Source organism: Salvia hispanica, chromosome 3 (assembly GCF_029641045.1).
Source record: "Salvia hispanica isolate PSC_SH4W2 chromosome 3, Shi_PSC_v1, whole genome shotgun sequence".
Classification (NCBI taxonomy): domain Eukaryota; kingdom Viridiplantae; phylum Streptophyta; class Magnoliopsida; order Lamiales; family Lamiaceae; genus Salvia; species Salvia hispanica.
Window position 1 is genome coordinate 6722014 of NC_142694.1, and position 17590 is coordinate 6739603.

General features: G+C 35.0%; 3 protein-coding genes across 4 annotated transcripts; 1 reads left to right on the forward strand and 2 right to left on the reverse strand.

Moving 5' to 3' along the window:
• Positions 1 to 2: 2 nt before the first annotated feature.
• LOC125216363 (putative polygalacturonase) lies at positions 3 to 3633 on the reverse strand. Of its 2 annotated transcripts, none has more exons than XM_048118052.2 (6): positions 3383 to 3633; positions 2167 to 2469; positions 1824 to 1944; positions 1565 to 1739; positions 1398 to 1468; positions 3 to 1031 (listed from the first exon to the last, which is right to left on the reverse strand). In XM_048118052.2, exons 1-6 carry the CDS (start codon positions 3392 to 3394, stop codon positions 304 to 306), a joined length of 1410 nt encoding a protein of 469 aa, XP_047974009.1. In that variant the 5' UTR covers positions 3395 to 3633; the 3' UTR covers positions 3 to 303. The 2 variants fall into 2 exon arrangements, with proteins under 2 accessions (XP_047974009.1, XP_047974010.1); XM_048118053.2 differs by having other exon boundaries at positions 2167 to 2465; positions 3379 to 3633.
• Positions 3634 to 9071: 5438 nt separating this feature from the next.
• On the forward strand, positions 9072 to 14748 carry LOC125209129 (fumarate hydratase 1, mitochondrial). Its single transcript, XM_089069328.1, has 17 exons — positions 9072 to 9341; positions 9845 to 9962; positions 10182 to 10331; positions 10922 to 11032; positions 11119 to 11202; positions 11913 to 12011; positions 12127 to 12177; positions 12264 to 12313; positions 12452 to 12533; positions 12732 to 12826; positions 12919 to 12985; positions 13077 to 13127; positions 13210 to 13305; positions 13676 to 13774; positions 13871 to 13900; positions 14008 to 14073; positions 14250 to 14748. The coding sequence occupies exons 1-17, from the start codon at positions 9211 to 9213 to the stop codon at positions 14334 to 14336; spliced, it is 1467 nt and encodes a 488-aa protein (XP_088925454.1). The 5' UTR covers positions 9072 to 9210; the 3' UTR covers positions 14337 to 14748.
• Positions 14749 to 15448: 700 nt separating this feature from the next.
• On the reverse strand, positions 15449 to 17176 carry LOC125216364 (large ribosomal subunit protein eL19y-like). Its single transcript, XM_048118054.2, has 5 exons — positions 17019 to 17176; positions 16300 to 16422; positions 15887 to 16200; positions 15738 to 15802; positions 15449 to 15659 (listed from the first exon to the last, which is right to left on the reverse strand). The coding sequence occupies exons 1-5, from the start codon at positions 17128 to 17130 to the stop codon at positions 15635 to 15637; spliced, it is 639 nt and encodes a 212-aa protein (XP_047974011.1). The 5' UTR covers positions 17131 to 17176; the 3' UTR covers positions 15449 to 15634.
• Positions 17177 to 17590: the final 414 nt, after the last annotated feature.

Here is a 17590-nt window from a genome sequence, read left to right on the forward strand (position 1 = left end):
AATACACGAAATGTGAAATTTTATTTTCAAATTCCCACTATAATCAATCAATGCAATCCCACAAATAAGAAGAATGTACAAATGTGAATGAAAAATGACCAAATAAACATCGAAATGAATCTTAACCACAAACAAACATCCGAGAGTCCTCCTTGCACTACCAAAACTTTTCTTACACATGAATGAAAGAAGAACCGACACTGTACACATAATCGAACGCGGCAAACCGCCACTCGGAGCGACAAGCTTCCGCTTCGTTCTCGCCTGCCGTTGCCCCATCCGACCCGAAGATCGCACGTAGCGCTAGCATGCCCCGAGGGACCGGTTGAATGAATGACTAAGAACCGAGTATGTGAGACTTTTACGAGGATGCAACTTGACCGTTCGGCTCAAGAATACAAAGCAATCGGAGGAGCTAGATGACGAGACTTGGAGCTCTGGGCAAGGCTCGGGTGACACATTTACGGACGAGCCCTCGACATTGGTGCATATCCAAGCTGCGGCTGGATCGCACGAGGCTGGAAGGGAGACGTTGGAGAGACATATGGATGTGAAAGGGGACTCGTCTATACCAGAGAATACCCCGGCCGTGGTGACATTTATGCCAACGATGTCTCTAAAGGTGATGCCGTCGACGATTGGGAGGGCATTGGGGTCATATTCATCGTCGGGGTGATTAGTGAACTGACCTGACGCCCTGATTCCACGTTGCACATTTTCCACTTGCACGTCTGAGATGAATATGTCTTTAATGTACGCGCCCCTCCCCTTTGCCGTCTTCAGTTCGATGCCGTTAACCGAGCCGTGGATGTGAAGATGCTCGGCTAGTACGTCAGAGATCCCGCCAGACATCTCACTCCCGAACGCGAGTCCGGAACCAGAATAAGATTGCAACCGCATCTTCCTGACGTTGACCCTGGTGGTTGGTTTGCTGTAGCTAAGCCCGTATTCGTCCCAGCCACTTTTCAGCACCACGGCATCGTAACCCGTGCTAATGTTGCTGTTCTCGATGCAAACATACTCCGACGAATCTGAAATTAGACGAGTTTGAGATTTAGAGCGGAGAGATAGAAAAAACACCTAAGTTATAGACAATGGCATCAATCTAAACAACTAGAGGACAGTTTGGCCGGGAAGATAAATAAACAAAACATGATAAGATGACATATTTTAGTGAATTTTTGGTCATATAATTCCTTATATTCCAAGATAGATGAGTTATCTACCATACCAAACTGCCCCTTAGGGACACACGGATTCACAACTTGGGGCGACTAGGCCACCCTCAAGGGTGAAGAAAACATCAAGGACAACGAGCATATGATATTGGTTAAATGTAATTTAGAAGAACGAATTTAAGGCGTAAATGCTACGAAAAGATCACAATTTCAACGAACCAGGAACAATTCCACTAGTGTTGGGAGAGTCGGGTGGAGCATAAGCCGTTATGTTCTGTACAAGCAATTTACTGCAACACAACATCACACCAAACGAAGTTACAATACTATAACGTTTAGAGATAACAAAGAAAAGAAAATTTGAAGAGAAGTTAAGGAGACGGTACCTGCAATATGCCGGGTGTATGTTCCACGCAGGTGCATTTAAGAATGTTAGGTTCGACACAACAACGTTGTTCGACCACATAAATTCGACTAGATGTGGTCTGCTGTAGTTTAAGGAATGATTATTGAATTGGTCCCACCAGATAGAACCCTGTCCATCAATAGTTCCATTGTTTCCTGCACAGCAATGAAAATTAGGGTGAGAATTAAAAAATGGCCAACAAAGTTGAAAAAAGAAAAATCGTCTGCGAACATTCCTACCTGTGACAACAACATCGGTTAAGTTTTGCCCATAGATTAAGCTACGATATCTTCGACCAGGCATCTCAAGGCCACGGCCATAAGAAGGTAAAGGATCAACTACATCCCAGTGCAGAATATCCTGTGTATGAAGGTAAATTACTAAGTTTACATATTCATTTTAATAGATTTATTCAGCAAACAAAAATAAAAACAATATGAAAGTCTGATAATGCAGAAAGGTTAATATATATATATATATATATATATGTACCATAGCTATTGATTGCATATTCTTGAAAAGAATGTAGGGGAAAACAAAATATGAAAATCATTTAGGCATGACTAGAGCTTCATATCGAACCTGAGAGCCGAGAATCACAGCGTCTTTTTCGAGAAAGAGTGTGAGGTGGCTAGTAAGGGTGATGCATCCAGTAAGCCACTTGCCTGCCGGAACGTAGAGCTGAGCACCGCCCTTATCTGCAAACGACTTGAGATAGAAAATTGCATTCTGAAATGCTACGGTATTCGATGTTTTTCCGTCTCCCACTGCCCCAAATTCTGAGACGGACACACTGTGAGGCCGGGGTGTCAATGGCCAATCGGAAGTGCATACCCCATTGTACTCTGCAGCATTGCTCAATGCCACGAGCAAAACAAAAACTACCTAGCACATAAGGAGAGAAGTTGAGCACATTATACAAACAATATATGCAGCAAATGCTAAGCAAATTTTCACTCTTGACGAGAAGAGAAAACATCCGATTGCAATGAACGCCTTCTATTTCTTGAACATATGAACACATGTTCTACACACGACAGTGAACTCAAAGTATCACAGACTAGAGTGAAAAATCAAGACATATTCACTCTCAACAAGAAAAGAAAACATTCAGCTACGGACATCTTCTTCAATCTGATCGATCGTATGATACGTACGTCTACACATTATATTTAGTAACAAAGTTCAGAAGAGATTAAAGTGAAAAATGAACTCTTTTGCTATCACAGCTCCAAAAGTTACTACACTTTTTCTTATCATAAAATAGGCATAATTAGCAAAATAAGTCCCTCAATAGTCAATAGCTATACCATATAGCAGAAAAATAGATCTCAATTACTAGCCTTATTGAGGCAGGCAGCAAAAGTATACAATGGTACAATCCAGCATTAGCACAAAATAGAACTCTAGTAGCTTAAACTCAACCTCCCACTCACAAACATTCACAATTTCAGATCTACAAACCAAGAACTAGCTGTAATAATCAGGCAATGTAGGCAGTTTGCCTAACACCAAAACTGGAAGAATGAAAGATCAAATCAAACTTAACCTCTGCAACAACACCAAATCTTAGTAAAGTAACAAAAACCAACAGTGAGCAAAAAGAAAACGCAATCTTGACAGAATTGAAGCTCAAACAACAATGGCCCAATCTCAAGATTCAATTTTTATGCAAGCCCACAAATAAAAAACACCCAATTTTGATCCAAAGATGCAAAAAACAAAAAATCTTTAATCAAAAAACTAAGCAACTCACATAGCTAATCACTGCAATAAAAAAGAGATTAAACGTACTTACTAGCCTCTTCATCTTTTCTTCTTCTTCAATTTCTCATCAAAAATCCACCCCTTTCTCTTCTGTGCTGTGAATGTTTGACTTCACACAAAACTAAGAAGAGTGAAGAAAAACAAGAATAGAGGAAGGAGGCGATTGATTGAATGATGATGAGTGGCAATTAAGGAGGAAAAAAAATTTCTTACCAAAATTATAACAACAAAAATAAATAAAAATGGATGGTAAAAGAAAGGGACACCACAGAATAAGAAAAAGACCCCTTCATCTAGCTCATATTTAAAGCATATATATATGGGATTTGCAAAACGAAATCTTTAAAAATTTTAACTTTGAAAAAATAATCTCTAAATACAATTATATTTAGGGTAAAATGGGTTTAATTTCGTTCAAGATTTAGGAGGCATTAATCACTACTGTAATTTTCTGTCCAACGGGTATTTGCCGACACTAAAATAACGGCAATTTTTTAGGTTTATACTGTTTCCTTTGTTGTATATTGTGTGTGAGAGAGAGAGAAGAGGGGGGCGCAATAATGTGATGTAATAAGCATGATTAGGGAACCTTAAACATAATTAGAGGGTCAAAAATGAGAAGGGGACAAACGGAATTAAGTTTTTTAGTGTGTGTGTGTGTGCATGGGAAGGTTGGCATGTGCTTTGTGGATGATGGGGCCCTTTGCTCAATGATGTATGGCAAATGCTAGGCTGGCATCACTGAGTTTGCCAGATCAGACCCCAACCGTGGGCCCACCTGTTTGATATAAATTATTGAATTTTTTGTTAGGAATATTCCTCAGAAAAAATGTTTTATTTGACATCGATAGTAGTATTATTTTTGGGATGTTTTCTACAAATATTTGCATTGGTTAGTAAATCGCATGATTTGATTGAATGGTTATCATGTGAAGGATAACAGTGATCTATTCTCTGTTTATATGAATATTGTAGTAACATTTTGTTACTCGGGGACGAAAATTTAATGACGGCTTCAGATGAAGTCGGTAGACAGACATAGGTCACTGTAACATATTTGGATCGAGAAATTATCATTCAACATTTGGATCTATTGATGACCTCGTTTTGCAACAACTCTTCTCAAATCTTTTATGACATGTACTGCGACTTGTGAGTATGTGTATTCCTACAAAACGGATTCATATATCGTCGTGAAATATAAATTTCCAGATTGATTTTTTTTCATATTAACATACACGTAAACTGACGATATAGATAACTCATATTTACCCGTGGAATTTTATAGCATATAAGTTATATATCCAATTATTACATATTTAAAGTTTAATTAAGATACAAGGGTAATATACCTTATTTTTCTTAATTACTTAGTATTGTAATTTAAGACACAATAACGCGAAATATAATTTAAATATGTTGAATGAGGCAAACATAAATATAATCATAAAGTAATTCAGCCATAAATTATACTCCTATATTTGTCCATTTAGATTAAATAAGAGGCTTAGAGTAGCATTGGCTGGAAATATGAATTAATCTTTACATAAATATATAGATCGCTATCTAATAGTAGTAGTACTACTATATCTATATCTTTCTTCGAAGAAGCACCAAATGGTATGACATCTTCTCTTTTTAACAAAAGATATGGGGATTAAAAGAAATGTCTTATATATGTTGAAATTATACAGTTAGTCCCATCTTATTTTTTTTCATGTATAAATTTGGTAGGGTGGGTACCCCTTTTTTTTTTATATGTCCTATAGTGGACCGTGCTGTCTCGTGTTACCTTCTTCTATTTGAATCTTTAATTATTATTTTACTGACTTGTTTACAAACCAACAAAAATAATTGCAAATCATTTCTCTGTAAAGTTTTCTATTTATTTATTTATGTGATCTTTTTGGTTTTTGTCAAAAGTTATGTCTTAAACTTGTTTTTAGAGGGCCATTACCTCAATCTTGGCTAGAAGTTAAATTCCAGGTTACATAGCATTATTATTTTACATAAAGTCGATCCATTTTTCTTTAGCTATGATTGAGCCCATAAATGGTGATTTATATCGAAATCAAGTGTTTGTTAGAGAATATAAATATCTCTATGTATAGATATATTACTCCTATAAATATATAAATATACTTAGCAATTCAATAGTAATTTTATTAGTACTATTTATTTAGATAATTTCCCAACAATTATGACAATTTTTATAATTTATAGGAGATATAGAGAGATAGAGTGGGTGGGGGGAAGCGGGGAGAATAATAGTCACACATTTTATTATCATTCAATCAAATTCAAAACCAAATTTAGTTTTTTTTTATATCTCGAGACGAACTCCAATCCACGAACTTTGTTAACAAAATTATTATGAATACATTATCCAATTAAAAGTCCATTACCGCGTATTTTGCATCAGTTAAACGAGTGTTAAATACAGTGACTTTAAATATATTACCTTAAAGAAACCCGATAAAACTAACAAGTGCAATCAAAAGATAAATTTAATTTTAAGTATACTAAACATTAAACTAAAGAGTGATTATCACAGTCTTTATCCATTTATTTCAATTGCCAATATATTTTTCAAACATTTGAATATATCACAAAAAGGACTATTTGTACTTCATATGAATATAGTTCATAATTATCAATATATTATGAATACATTATCCAATTAAAAGTCCATTTTTTTCATTTTTTAATTTATATTGCGTGGATATGATTAGCTCGTGACACGTTATAGTTTGGATTCCAAAAATTGCAGATTAAGCATGAAAAGTTATTTCGGTCGAACCATATCTAATAAAATTGAGAATGTGATTAATCGCGGTGTTTTACAATCATTTTGTCACATTGAATAATTTTTTTCCAAAAAAACCTAATGTATACGTTGAATTCTAAATAGAGATTAAAAAAAAAAAGATAAATAAAGTCTAGACTTATCACGACTCCATGAGCATACAAATGAAATAACAATTGCAAACTTATAATTACAGGGTCAATTTTAATGACGTTATTTATTAACAATATTTATGACATTAATATCTGGTCAAAAAAATATTTATTGGCATTTAGAGTATTTTAATTAATTGTTGACGCTTAATTTTAGTGATGAATACGTACACACACACAGCTGTATCTCTACCCCACTATTTGGACTAAAATATTACACCTAAAAAAGATGTTGAGAATCCAACGGCGGATCCCCACCCACCACATGTAGGACTTATACTATTATTGCGAGTAATTTATTTTAAATTTTTCATATTTCTGGATTATAATTATTTTATATTTTTATTCTCATCCTCCGGATTGTAGATTATACTGTGAATTACGTGTGTGTGTGTGTTATTGTTGTTCACTTATTTGTAAATTGTAATGGTAATTTAAATGCAATAAAGTTGTTATAAAAAGTATGTTCATACATAAATCGGTATAAACGTTGTGTATTTCTTTAAATACCAGCAAATAAATTTATATAAAATCTAGTGTTAAAAAATCAAAAAGCATGCTAAGGTTTCAAAGTTTTATTTGAAAATGTTTCAATAGTCAGTATAGTATTATTGTATGTTTCATTATATGTGAAAATACTCACATGCACGTATTTATATAGGAGTAGTAATAGAATGTCGATAATCTAATACTATTAATCTACGCAACTATACTTGAAAACAATAATTAGTAAAGATATGAACATATATTAAGTTCAAGAGAACAAAACAAAAGTAAAATCAAAATGGATTGTAGTACTTTTATATGGATATATTTAATATGTTTGTAATTATATTTCAATATTCACAATGTAAGGATTAATTAATTTAAAGTGCCCGAAGATTACGAGTAATTAGGTCACCTGCTTACTTTTTTTGCTCTTTGCTGTACTCTTCATATAGTATTCAATTTACATTATACCAACTATAAGCGTTTCAAAACTTAATCTATGATTAAAATAAATTGATTAACTACAAATCCCATAATTTGTGAGTGCTTTTTTTTTCATCTGGTGGTCCTCATAGTGCGTTTGTAGCTTGCACAATCATAATGAATTATTTGATTATTGGGTTTAACAATTCATAACCCTAATTATTTGATTTTTGCAGGCTGCGTTTCACTTTGGAGGAAATGTAAAATTCCATTTTATAAATGCACGTATTTATTTATTGTATCAAATTATACACATAATCATGTTATATCAATGCTCTAATTTATGGTTTGTTTGATTTCAGTTAATTATAAATTAGTTAATGACACCATAAAATAAAAATCAATCTCCTTAAATTTGCGGAATTCTATACAAAAAATACTATTTCCAACACCTAGAAACATAATAATCAAAATGTGGTCAGACGTGGATTTCATACGCTACGCTCTTTCGATCTAATCATAACTAAACTGACAATAACCAACACCTAATTAATTATTGGTCCAACAAAGTACCCAAATTACAACATCAATAATAATAAAAATGTACTACGTACTACTAAAAAGCATTTAGGTTTTCCAACTGAGCTTACATTTAAATTTACACTAAATATTTAATTTTATCTGAGTCACGTTAGCAATAATGCTAATTATTTCAAATAGTGCACGTGGATTGCAACGTCAAGCTAGAAAAGTTTTTGTATTCGTAAAATGGGCTGCCCCTAAAGTTATAGGAGTACTAGCAACCTCGAATTTTTTTTTGAATGGAACCTATATCATCTACTAATTATATACTCCATAGTAGTACTACTTTATCATTATAGCCTAAAACTTAACTATAATATATTCAATATTTTCATATATAATAATACATTTTATCAATTTGTTTTTGCTTCTTCGTTACTAATGATATTACTATTTAAATAAGGAAAATTAGTTCCTAAAATCATGATTTGTTCAATTTATGGCATTTTCTACTAATTTTAAATTGGTCTAAAACATCACAAACTTTATAGAGTCTGTTTGTTACTACTAATTTCTCAACCCGACCCAAATAAAGTACTTCCTCTGTCCCATGTTACCTGAATCGTATTCCATTTTGGGTTGTCATAAGTTATTTGAATAATTTCTTGTTTTAACTGAAAACAAACATTTAATCACACTTACTTTATTTTTTTTTACTTTACCCTCTCTTCACTCTCTTACTTTATTCTCTTCTCTACTTTATTAACTCAATAACACAATTTTCTTAAATCTCGTGCCGAAAAGAAACGCCTCAAGTAACGTGGGACGGAGGGAGTATTTTTTAGCCAAAACTTATTCCACACGGGCAACCGTAAAACATTTATAATATTTAAACCACTTTTAATTTTGTGACAAGTAGAATAAAAAACCACGTTGATTGAATACATTAAGTAGGATAAAAAAAAGCACGTCCTTTTAGTCGAAAATTATGATTAACCTAGCATGGAGTAACAAACAGAATGTAAAAGTTGCTAATAATTTAAATCAATTTTAAAATTTATGAAAAATATCACGACTTTGCTAAATTTCATAATTTTAGAGCCTAATTAATATCCCTTTTAATAATTGGGTTGGACTTATATAAATAAAATAGTACACATTTCACTGTTTTTATTAGTATCATTTTAAATAGTTAGATGACTATCTTACAAAAATTGGACTCAATTACAATCACGTTTCTAGTATTTGAACTCGGCCCAAATTATACTCGTGAGATGGGCCCATTAGAAATGGGCTGTAGACTGCGCATAGATGCGCGTGCCAACCGGGAACCAGTAAACAAATCTGGAAATCAAACTACGCTCGATTGATTCCGTTCTGAATTTTCACCTAATTTCTATTTTTTTGTCGCGGCGGCGATCTGCGAGAGCAGCTACTTTTCTCGGCAGCGGAATTTTGACTCCGGCAATGTCGATACTGGCATCCAGCCGTCGGGCATCGTCCAAGGCGTCGTACTTGAGAGCGAGCTTCAGATGCTATTCATCGGCCTTTAGAGAAGAGAGAGACACTTTCGGCCCCATTCAAGTTCCGTCGGACAAGTGCGCAACCTCATTTCTGTTTATTTGCCGTTTGCTTTTTTTTACTGTTATGATTTTTTGCCTATCATTAATCGTTCAGTTTGTTTTTTTGAATGGATCGTTGCTTTTGTTTGGCAGTTAAGGTCGCGATCACCGATTATTATTAATATTTATGAATTCGCGCGCGTGTGATTTTTGTTTGATTTGATTTGCTATGTTTATTCGAGCATGTCCGATATGAGTGATGGATATCTCATGAGCTGAATTAGTTAGCTGGATATTGAAAAACCAGCAATTTTATGTTCTGAATGATGAGAAGAAATTGGAATTGGCAGGGTGAAGGAAGAGCCAGCTCGAGCAGTATTGGCGTCTGCTAAATTTTGCCTCTGTAGATTCATAATACTAGCGTGACGAATTTTGTTGTATATCATATTTTTAATAGTTAGCTAACCAGCATTGTGCCTTGTAATGGTTTTTGTGAAAGCTTGTAGCTTATTTTCTTGTTGCTTCCTGGTTATTTTCAGATTATGGGGTGCCCAAACTCAGAGGTCGTTGCAGAACTTTGAGATTGGTGGTGAGAGGGAAAGGATGCCTGAACCAATCATTCGTGCATTTGGGGTTCTTAAGAAATGTGCCGCAAAGGTGAAATGTGCTGCATACTTACCTTCGGTAGCTGTACTGGCTCGATAGTAACTTTGTAATGGTTTTGTTAGCTTCTATAGATAGTAGAAGTATGTGATCCACTTTCCTTTATCATCCCCCTAAGATCGAACATACTGAGAGGGAATGATTAACTCAAGTTCTTGTATCCTATCAATCATTAAAGGTGGAAGCTTCTAAATATATTTTTTTGCTTTTCAGGTAAACATAGGATATGGCCTTGACCCTGCCATAGGGAATGCAATAATGCAAGCTGCACAAGAAGTGGCCGAGGGAAAATTGAATGACCATTTTCCTTTGGTTGTTTGGCAAACTGGCAGTGGTACTCAGAGTAACATGAATGCCAATGAGGTATTCACTGATTTACAGTATTTCTTTTTATAGTATGTAAACTTTCTTGCTTTCTGCTTGATGGTGCTGATTGCTGAATACTGTTCAGTTTATTGAATTTCTTCAGAACTCAGAACTATATGTCTTTGAAAGTCTGTATTTCATTTCATTTTATCATAAATTTAAGGTTTTGGTGGTTCTAGCCTTCTAGGAAGCTGATAGTTTCAATAAAACAAAATATAATTGTTCAGGAATTAAGTGGTAGGCTGTCATTTGCGAACCGTTGTCCTATTTTTTGATAGGAAATGAGGGCAACTTCTCTTGCAATCTATATTTTTATTTGTTGAACATTTTCCCGGGGGTGGTGTTGGAGTAGAGATTTGGTCTGAGGTTCTTGTAGTTGAACTTTTTGTTCTTAAGTACAATATCTAGAAGCCACTTTGACTCATCCTTTATTTTCAGGTTATTGCTTTTGTTTATAAAATTGTATCAGAGTTGTTCATTTCTTTTATAAGCTGCCTTTCCAAATGTACATACAGAGGCTCTGCGTTTGATGCAGAATTGCAGAGTTGCTGGTAATGTTTCCATATGATGAGATTTTTATTTTGCAGGTTATTGCTAACAGAGCAGCTGAGATTCTTGGCCACAAGCGTGGTGAAAAGGCTGTACATCCAAATGACCATGTAAACAGGTCGCAATCTTCTAATGACACATTTCCAACTGTAAGCTTCTAACAAGAACACCATCTTTTTTTTTCCTATCAGAGTTACCAGAAGGTTATGTTGATTTCGGCTCATCTTACATATAGGTAATGCACATTGCTGCTGCAACAGAGATCAATTCAAGATTGTTACCAAAACTGAAACAGCTACACTCAACATTAAATGCAAAGGTTTTGCTAATCTATCTCTACCTCCCCCCCCCCCTTCTTTTGTGATAGTTATGTTGTAGGCATTGGTTACTACCGAAACTGTGTGATTTGATTACTGAAAAAAGTGGCTGGCTCTAGTCTTTACTCCTCTCTTTCTCTTGGCTTCTCAATTCTCTCTCTCTGGCTCTGTGTTTCTCTTTCTTGAACTCAGCCTACTAATCTGAGGGTGCAGGAGTTCGCTGGTCACATGTCTTTTTTCCCCCTCCCTAAACCCTATCAAAACCGACTGGATGGTTTGGTTACTTTTGAATTTTATCTTTATATGCTGGTCGCATGTCTTTTTTCCCCCTCCCTAAACCTAATAAACTTGAACTCTCCGCTCCGTCTCTGTATATTCTCTAACTGGATGTCTGGATGGTTTGGTTACTTTCGAATTTTATCTTTATTTTTCTTTTTCTAGTGAACTTCAAAACCCAATATAATGAGGCCCTCTTCACAGAAAAACATAACTATCAGGCTTAGTTTTGTAATTAACCTTAACTGAGGGTGAGTTTTTTCCCGAGTAGCAGTTAAGTTCCTTTTGTCCATCATTTTGATGATGGATTTGAGGTTTTGTGTTAAATTAACATAAATATGATGTGTTGGCTTTCTTTATGGTGTCATTTTCCACATTCTGTACTTAATTGCAATGTGTTAATAAATATTGACTCATTCTTTCAAATGTATTTCAGTCTCTTGAGTTCAACGACATTGTTAAAATTGGCCGTACACACACACAAGATGCTACCCCATTGACACTTGGACAAGAGTTTAGTGGCTACACCACACAAGTAAGCTATTTTAATACCTTTTTTGAGTTGTCAAGGTGTAGTGAATTTATTTTCATTGAATTTTGAGGGCAACGAAAATTTGTGATAAATAATTTGTTTCGAATGTGGTTTGCAGGTAAAATATGGAATTGATAGAGTCTTATGCACCCTCCCTCGCATCTATCAGGTTAACTGATTACTTCGATGGCCTTGTATTCTGGCTTGTTAACTAGCTTCTTCCTCTGGTCCTAAGTGTTTGGAAAATATGTACAGCTTGCACAGGGGGGCACTGCTGTAGGAACTGGTTTGAACACCAAGAAAGGGTAAGAAGAGTGAAGGATAGAATTTATTATTGTTGTTTATATCCTCTTATGTACTGACTCAAATACCAAATGGTTTTTCTTATCTTTGTGCTGTGATAGTATTTTTTCAACTTAATAAAAGAAACTTTCTGCTGTCAGGTTCGATGTGAAGATTGCTGAAGCAGTAGCTGAGGAGACCAATTTGCCATTTGTGACGGCTGAAAACAAATTTGAGGCCCTGGTAAATCTCTCTTTTAAGTTTTCCTTGTGGTCATTGTGGATGTGGAACCTTATTTCTTTAGCTGCTTGGCTTCTATAGCTGTGTCCTGAGAAGTTTACCCACTGATGTATCTGTACGTGAGTTTAATTGTTTCAGCATAGCTTCATTGCTAAGAACTAATCAGTCTAGAAATTTTCCTTTCCATGCTCATTTTGATAGGCTGCACATGATGCTTTTGTTGAATCAAGTGGTTCACTAAATACAGTTGCTACTTCTCTCATGAAGATAGCAAATGACATACGTTTCTTAGGAAGGTAATGGAGATCTCAGGATGTTTATCCTATACTTTTAATTTGTTGCTTTTATGTTTTAAGTACAGTTCTCACATTATGCATTATATATGCAGTGGTCCACGTTGTGGTCTAGGAGAACTCATACTTCCTGAAAATGAACCTGGCAGCAGTATAATGCCGGTAATGTGTTTTCTTATTTATGGAAACATGAAGGCTTATTATCTTTTCACTACCATTGACTGTGTGCTACTCAAACCATCTTACATTTCAGGGGAAGGTGAACCCTACGCAGTGTGAGGCCCTTACAATGGTTTGTGCTCAGGTAATAATATCTAAAATGAGGATGTAGAAGTAAGTAATTTTCCACTAAGATGCTTTACTAATGCTCCGTTTTCTTTTTCCAGGTTATGGGCAATCATGTGGCAATTACAGTGGGGGGATCCAATGGCCATTTTGAATTGAACGTATTTAAGCCTGTCATGGCCAGCAACTTGTTGCACGTATGTTTCACTATCAATCCAGTCATTCATAGCCTGTCATTTAGGTTTAGCGGAACTACATGATTGTTGCTCCAAACCTAAGTTCTTTCTTTCCCTAGCTAATGGTAATAATAGATAGCCCAACTATGCAAGCAAATGGACATATTGCTTACTCCCAAAATTTTATATCACCCATTACATTTTTTCGTATTGCCTATGCTCTATTTTTTATTAAAAACCATTCTCAACCTTTTTCGACTTGCTGCCAATTTTTATTAGAGTTTGAGCTATGTTTATATTTGAGTCTGGATGCCTGAATACAATAGACATACTCCAAAATATTGCTGCTTTGGGAGAATAATCTTACCCTATATTTTCATTTGTTGGTTAGTCGGTGAGATTGCTTGGGGATGCCTCTGCTTCCTTTGAAAAGAACTGTGTCCGGGGAATCCAAGCCAATAGAGACAGAATTCATAAGTTGTTGCATGAGGTGAGTCTCTATCTTGTTTGAATACACTATCAATACTATTTGAAAATTCGAACCATCCTTGTCTAACAGTGATGTGGTGTTTTTATGATATTGCAGTCCCTCATGCTTGTCACTTCTTTGAATCCGGTAAGTTTTCCTTATGAGTTACTATGATTGAACTATTTCAGCTGTTATCCATGTATACCCACTGCTGGAATACCCTTCTCATTACTGAATCCTGCTATTTATTCCAGAAAATTGGCTACGATAATGCTGCATTGGTTGCCAAGACAGCTCACAAAGAGGGAAGTACTTTAAAGGTCAGAGACTCTCACTGTTAGCATCATCTATCCCAAATAAATGAAAAAAAGAATAGAAAAAGACAACGCTATCTTGATATATTATGACCTTTTTTTCAATCTTAGCTCTGGTGGCATTATTAACAACATAAATTCGAGAACCATGATATACTCAAAATGAGATTTTCCCTGTACAGGAAGCTGCATTGAAACTCGGGGTACTTACTTCAGAAGAATTTGATACCCTAGTGGTTCCTGAGAAGATGATTGGCCCATCCGACTAAATCATTGAGCAACATAGATATTCTCCAAAGGAGATCCTGATAATGTTAGGGTGGTTGAAGTGTAGTAACGCCTAGAGAGGCTAATATTTTTGAGGTTTTCTCGTCTTTCCTAATTCGCGGGTTCACATAACCTGTGTTCTCTTTGGATTTTCGGAACCATGCGTGTTGAGAAAGCCTCCTCATTTGTGGCGGAGATGCCTAAAATAAGTACTACAACAATTCTACAATGTGAAAACTACGCTTAGTTGCAGTTTTAGAAGTTTTCGGATGCTGTTTTCCTGATGAATAAATGATAAGTCAATAGTGATTTACGCCAACTCTTGATAACTCTTGGCACTTGGATAGTTGGATCTATTTAGTTTGTAAATTTTGTTGCAGTCCAAGATTGAAATTTCTTTTTCAAGTTCAATAATACCTCCTTTGTGTGCCTAAAAAATAGAAGTGGTTTTTGTTTTGATCTGTCTTTTAAAAATAGACTTTCTAAATTTTCTATCCCACAATTTACTCACATTATTTCCATATTTTTTTTCTTCCTCTCTTATTTTACCTATTGTCTTTTTCTTTATTATTTTGCTTATTTGTCTCTCCCTTTCCCTTACCTTACTCATTTTTTTTCTTTTATTTTACCATTTATGTTTTAACATTCTTACCATTTCAAAAGTTAATATATTTTTAAAAAACAAAGGAAGTATGCAAAGTTTATATTGGAATGGAATGCTAATTTAATGAAATGAAAGAGAATGAAAAGAATATGCAAAGGAATTCAATCTACATTACATCCCACACTTATTCCATTCATTATAAGTTGAGGATGCTAAAGCCAATGGAAGATAGCTATTTTTCAGTGGAGTAATAACTCGTTAGTTAAATTATATTCTAGATATTCAATTCAGCAAGAAGTTAGCAAGTTTGTTTTCGGAACTAATAAAAGTTTGAAATGTAACCGAGATTGGAAATAAGAATAATGCACCAACATATTCAAAACACAAAATCAAAATCAAGACAACAGCTATGAAGATTTATGACAAACCACCAACGACATTATCACAGGAACAAATAAGAAAACAAAAAATAAATCAACTTATGGAAACATAAAACATAGGCACACAAACTAAAAAGAAAAACAATAGTATAAATCAAAGTATGGAAACATATGTCAATACTCCTTTCACTAAACAACATAGTTATAAGATGAAGACAACTCAAAAGCAAGAGATCAAAAAAGTTGGGGTAAAATCCTAGCAAAACAATAGCCACAATGCCAAGGCTCCAGTATCGAAAGCTAGTCGTCAAGGATTTCACTTCTTTGTTTTCTTAGTAGCCCTGAAACCACATGTAACATATATCAGAGAGCTTTTCAAATCGAACCCAGAATTTGTGCAGCAATTGAAATACACTTACTGTGCTGGCTGAGCTGTCGGTGCAGGAGCAGCAGCTGTGGGTGGCGCTACCTTCTCTCCAGGTCCCTATGTTGGTTACAAAATAATCAAATTAAGTAAACAACAAGTATAGAGCATATCATTTTCAGTCAATAGTAACAGAAGATAAACCTGAGCAAGTCGTTCTTCTCTCCTAGCAAACTTCCTTTCCCTGCTAGCCTTGTTCTTTGCTCTCTTGGCCTCAAACTGGTCGGACAGGGTCTTCTCCCTGGCCTTCTCAGCCTTGGACTTGTGAATGCTCTCCATCAACACACGTTTGTTCTTGAACACATTACCCTTGACCCTCATGTACATGTCATGGTACATGTGTTTGTCAATCTTCTTCGCCTCGCGATACTTGCGGAGAAGACGTCTCAACACTCTCATCCTCCGCATCCACAGAATCTTAGTGGGCAACCTAGCTTCCCTGGTACCCTTACGCTTACCTGAAATAATTCAAAGATAAGAAATACTCCAGTAAATAAACAAATAAAGAGGGTAAATTGAAGCATAACTATCAGTCGTAGATAATCAGAAAACAATACCATATCCAGAGTGACGTCCCTTTCTCTTAGCCTCCTTCATGCGGCGTGCACGGGAACGTGAGTGAATCTTAGTAGGCTTCCTGATAATGAAACCATCCTTGACCAACTTCCTGATATTTTGACCTGCAATCAAGGGAGAATCCATACTATAAATACAACAATGGCATATTCCCCAACAAAATAGGCAATAATCACTCCATAGCTCAAACTACTTCAGAAAACTATCCATAACCTTATAATTTGAGTTTCATTTATCTATTCCACAGCTACATTTTACAATAAGCATTCTTTGCTTTGGTTTTATGAACAATAGTATAATAACATAACAGCTGTAAGAATTTGTTAGATATTCAAAATCGTGCAAATTGCAGAGCCAAGCCGAACCTCTACTAAAAAATTGTCATCTAAACTACAACTATAACCTAATTTAACTGAAATTTATGTTCCTTTGAGTAATTCCGGGGTAATTCATCACCTAATTTATAACCAAATGCTAAAACTATCACCATGTAATCTCCCTGAGCTCAGATGCATCTAATACTCAAGTCACAAAAACAAAATAGCTCATCTAAATCCAAAATCGTTCAACAACGAAGGAATAAAACCTAAGATAACACAATGAATAATTGAAAGCAGAATCAAAACAAATCAGATCTCAGAGTACGACTCCGTAAAACTCTAGAACGATAACATAGCTCTGAAAAGGGTAAAAAACGTACGGGAGTTGGCCATGGAGATTTCGTTGACTTCATTAGGATCGAGCCAAACCTTGCCCTTGCCGCACTTCAATACGCTGGAGGCGAGCCGCTTCTGCAGCTTTAGCGTCACCATGTCTGTGTTTCGCCGGTGATGTGTGTGCAGATGGCAAATGAAAAGAGTGGCGCTGATGATAAGATTTTATACGCTTGTTGCCCTAGGGTTTTACATGGGCTTTTCATTCTTATATGGACTTTTAAATATACTTGGAGCCCAAGGATTTCTGTGTTATATGAATTTTTTATTTTTATCATACTTGGAATACAAGTATTTGATTATAAAAAAATGTTAGAAATAATCATATCATATGCAATTGTGGTTTCAATTGTGATTTTGAAAGTAGTAGTATATGGGTAGTGATAAATGTACTTCTATATTTTATTTATATATACTAGTACTTCATAACTTCTATATTTTATATTTTGAAAAATGCACTTTAAACAAATATTACTTATATTTTAAAATAAACTAGTACTACATAAATAATCCATGAATTTTAAAGTTTGCACATTTATGGTTTTAGGGAAAAAAAACC

Bases quoted from the DNA above. Each gene is read 5' to 3' on its own strand.
- LOC125216363 (XM_048118052.2), bottom strand. The intron at 1,945-2,166 runs GTTCGATATGAA...CTTCATACACAG, and splicing joins CTGTGATTCTCGGCTCTCAG to GATATTCTGCACTGGGATGT. The intron at 1,469-1,564 runs GTACCGTCTCCT...GTTGTGTTGCAG, and splicing joins ATACACCCGGCATATTGCAG to TAAATTGCTTGTACAGAACA.
- LOC125209129 (XM_089069328.1), top strand. From the start codon at position 9,211: ATGTCGATACTGGCATCCAGCCGTCGGGCATCGTCCAAGGCGTCGTAC. The intron at 10,332-10,921 runs GTATTCACTGAT...TTTATTTTGCAG, and splicing joins GTAACATGAATGCCAATGAG to GTTATTGCTAACAGAGCAGC. The intron at 13,901-14,007 runs GTAAGTTTTCCT...TATTTATTCCAG, and splicing joins TTGTCACTTCTTTGAATCCG to AAAATTGGCTACGATAATGC.
- LOC125216364 (XM_048118054.2), bottom strand. From the start codon at position 17,130: ATGGTGACGCTAAAGCTGCAGAAGCGGCTCGCCTCCAGCGTATTGAAG. The intron at 16,201-16,299 runs GTATTGTTTTCT...GAATTATTTCAG, and splicing joins GGGACGTCACTCTGGATATG to GTAAGCGTAAGGGTACCAGG. The intron at 15,660-15,737 runs GTAAGTGTATTT...ATGTGGTTTCAG, and splicing joins CCGACAGCTCAGCCAGCACA to GGCTACTAAGAAAACAAAGA.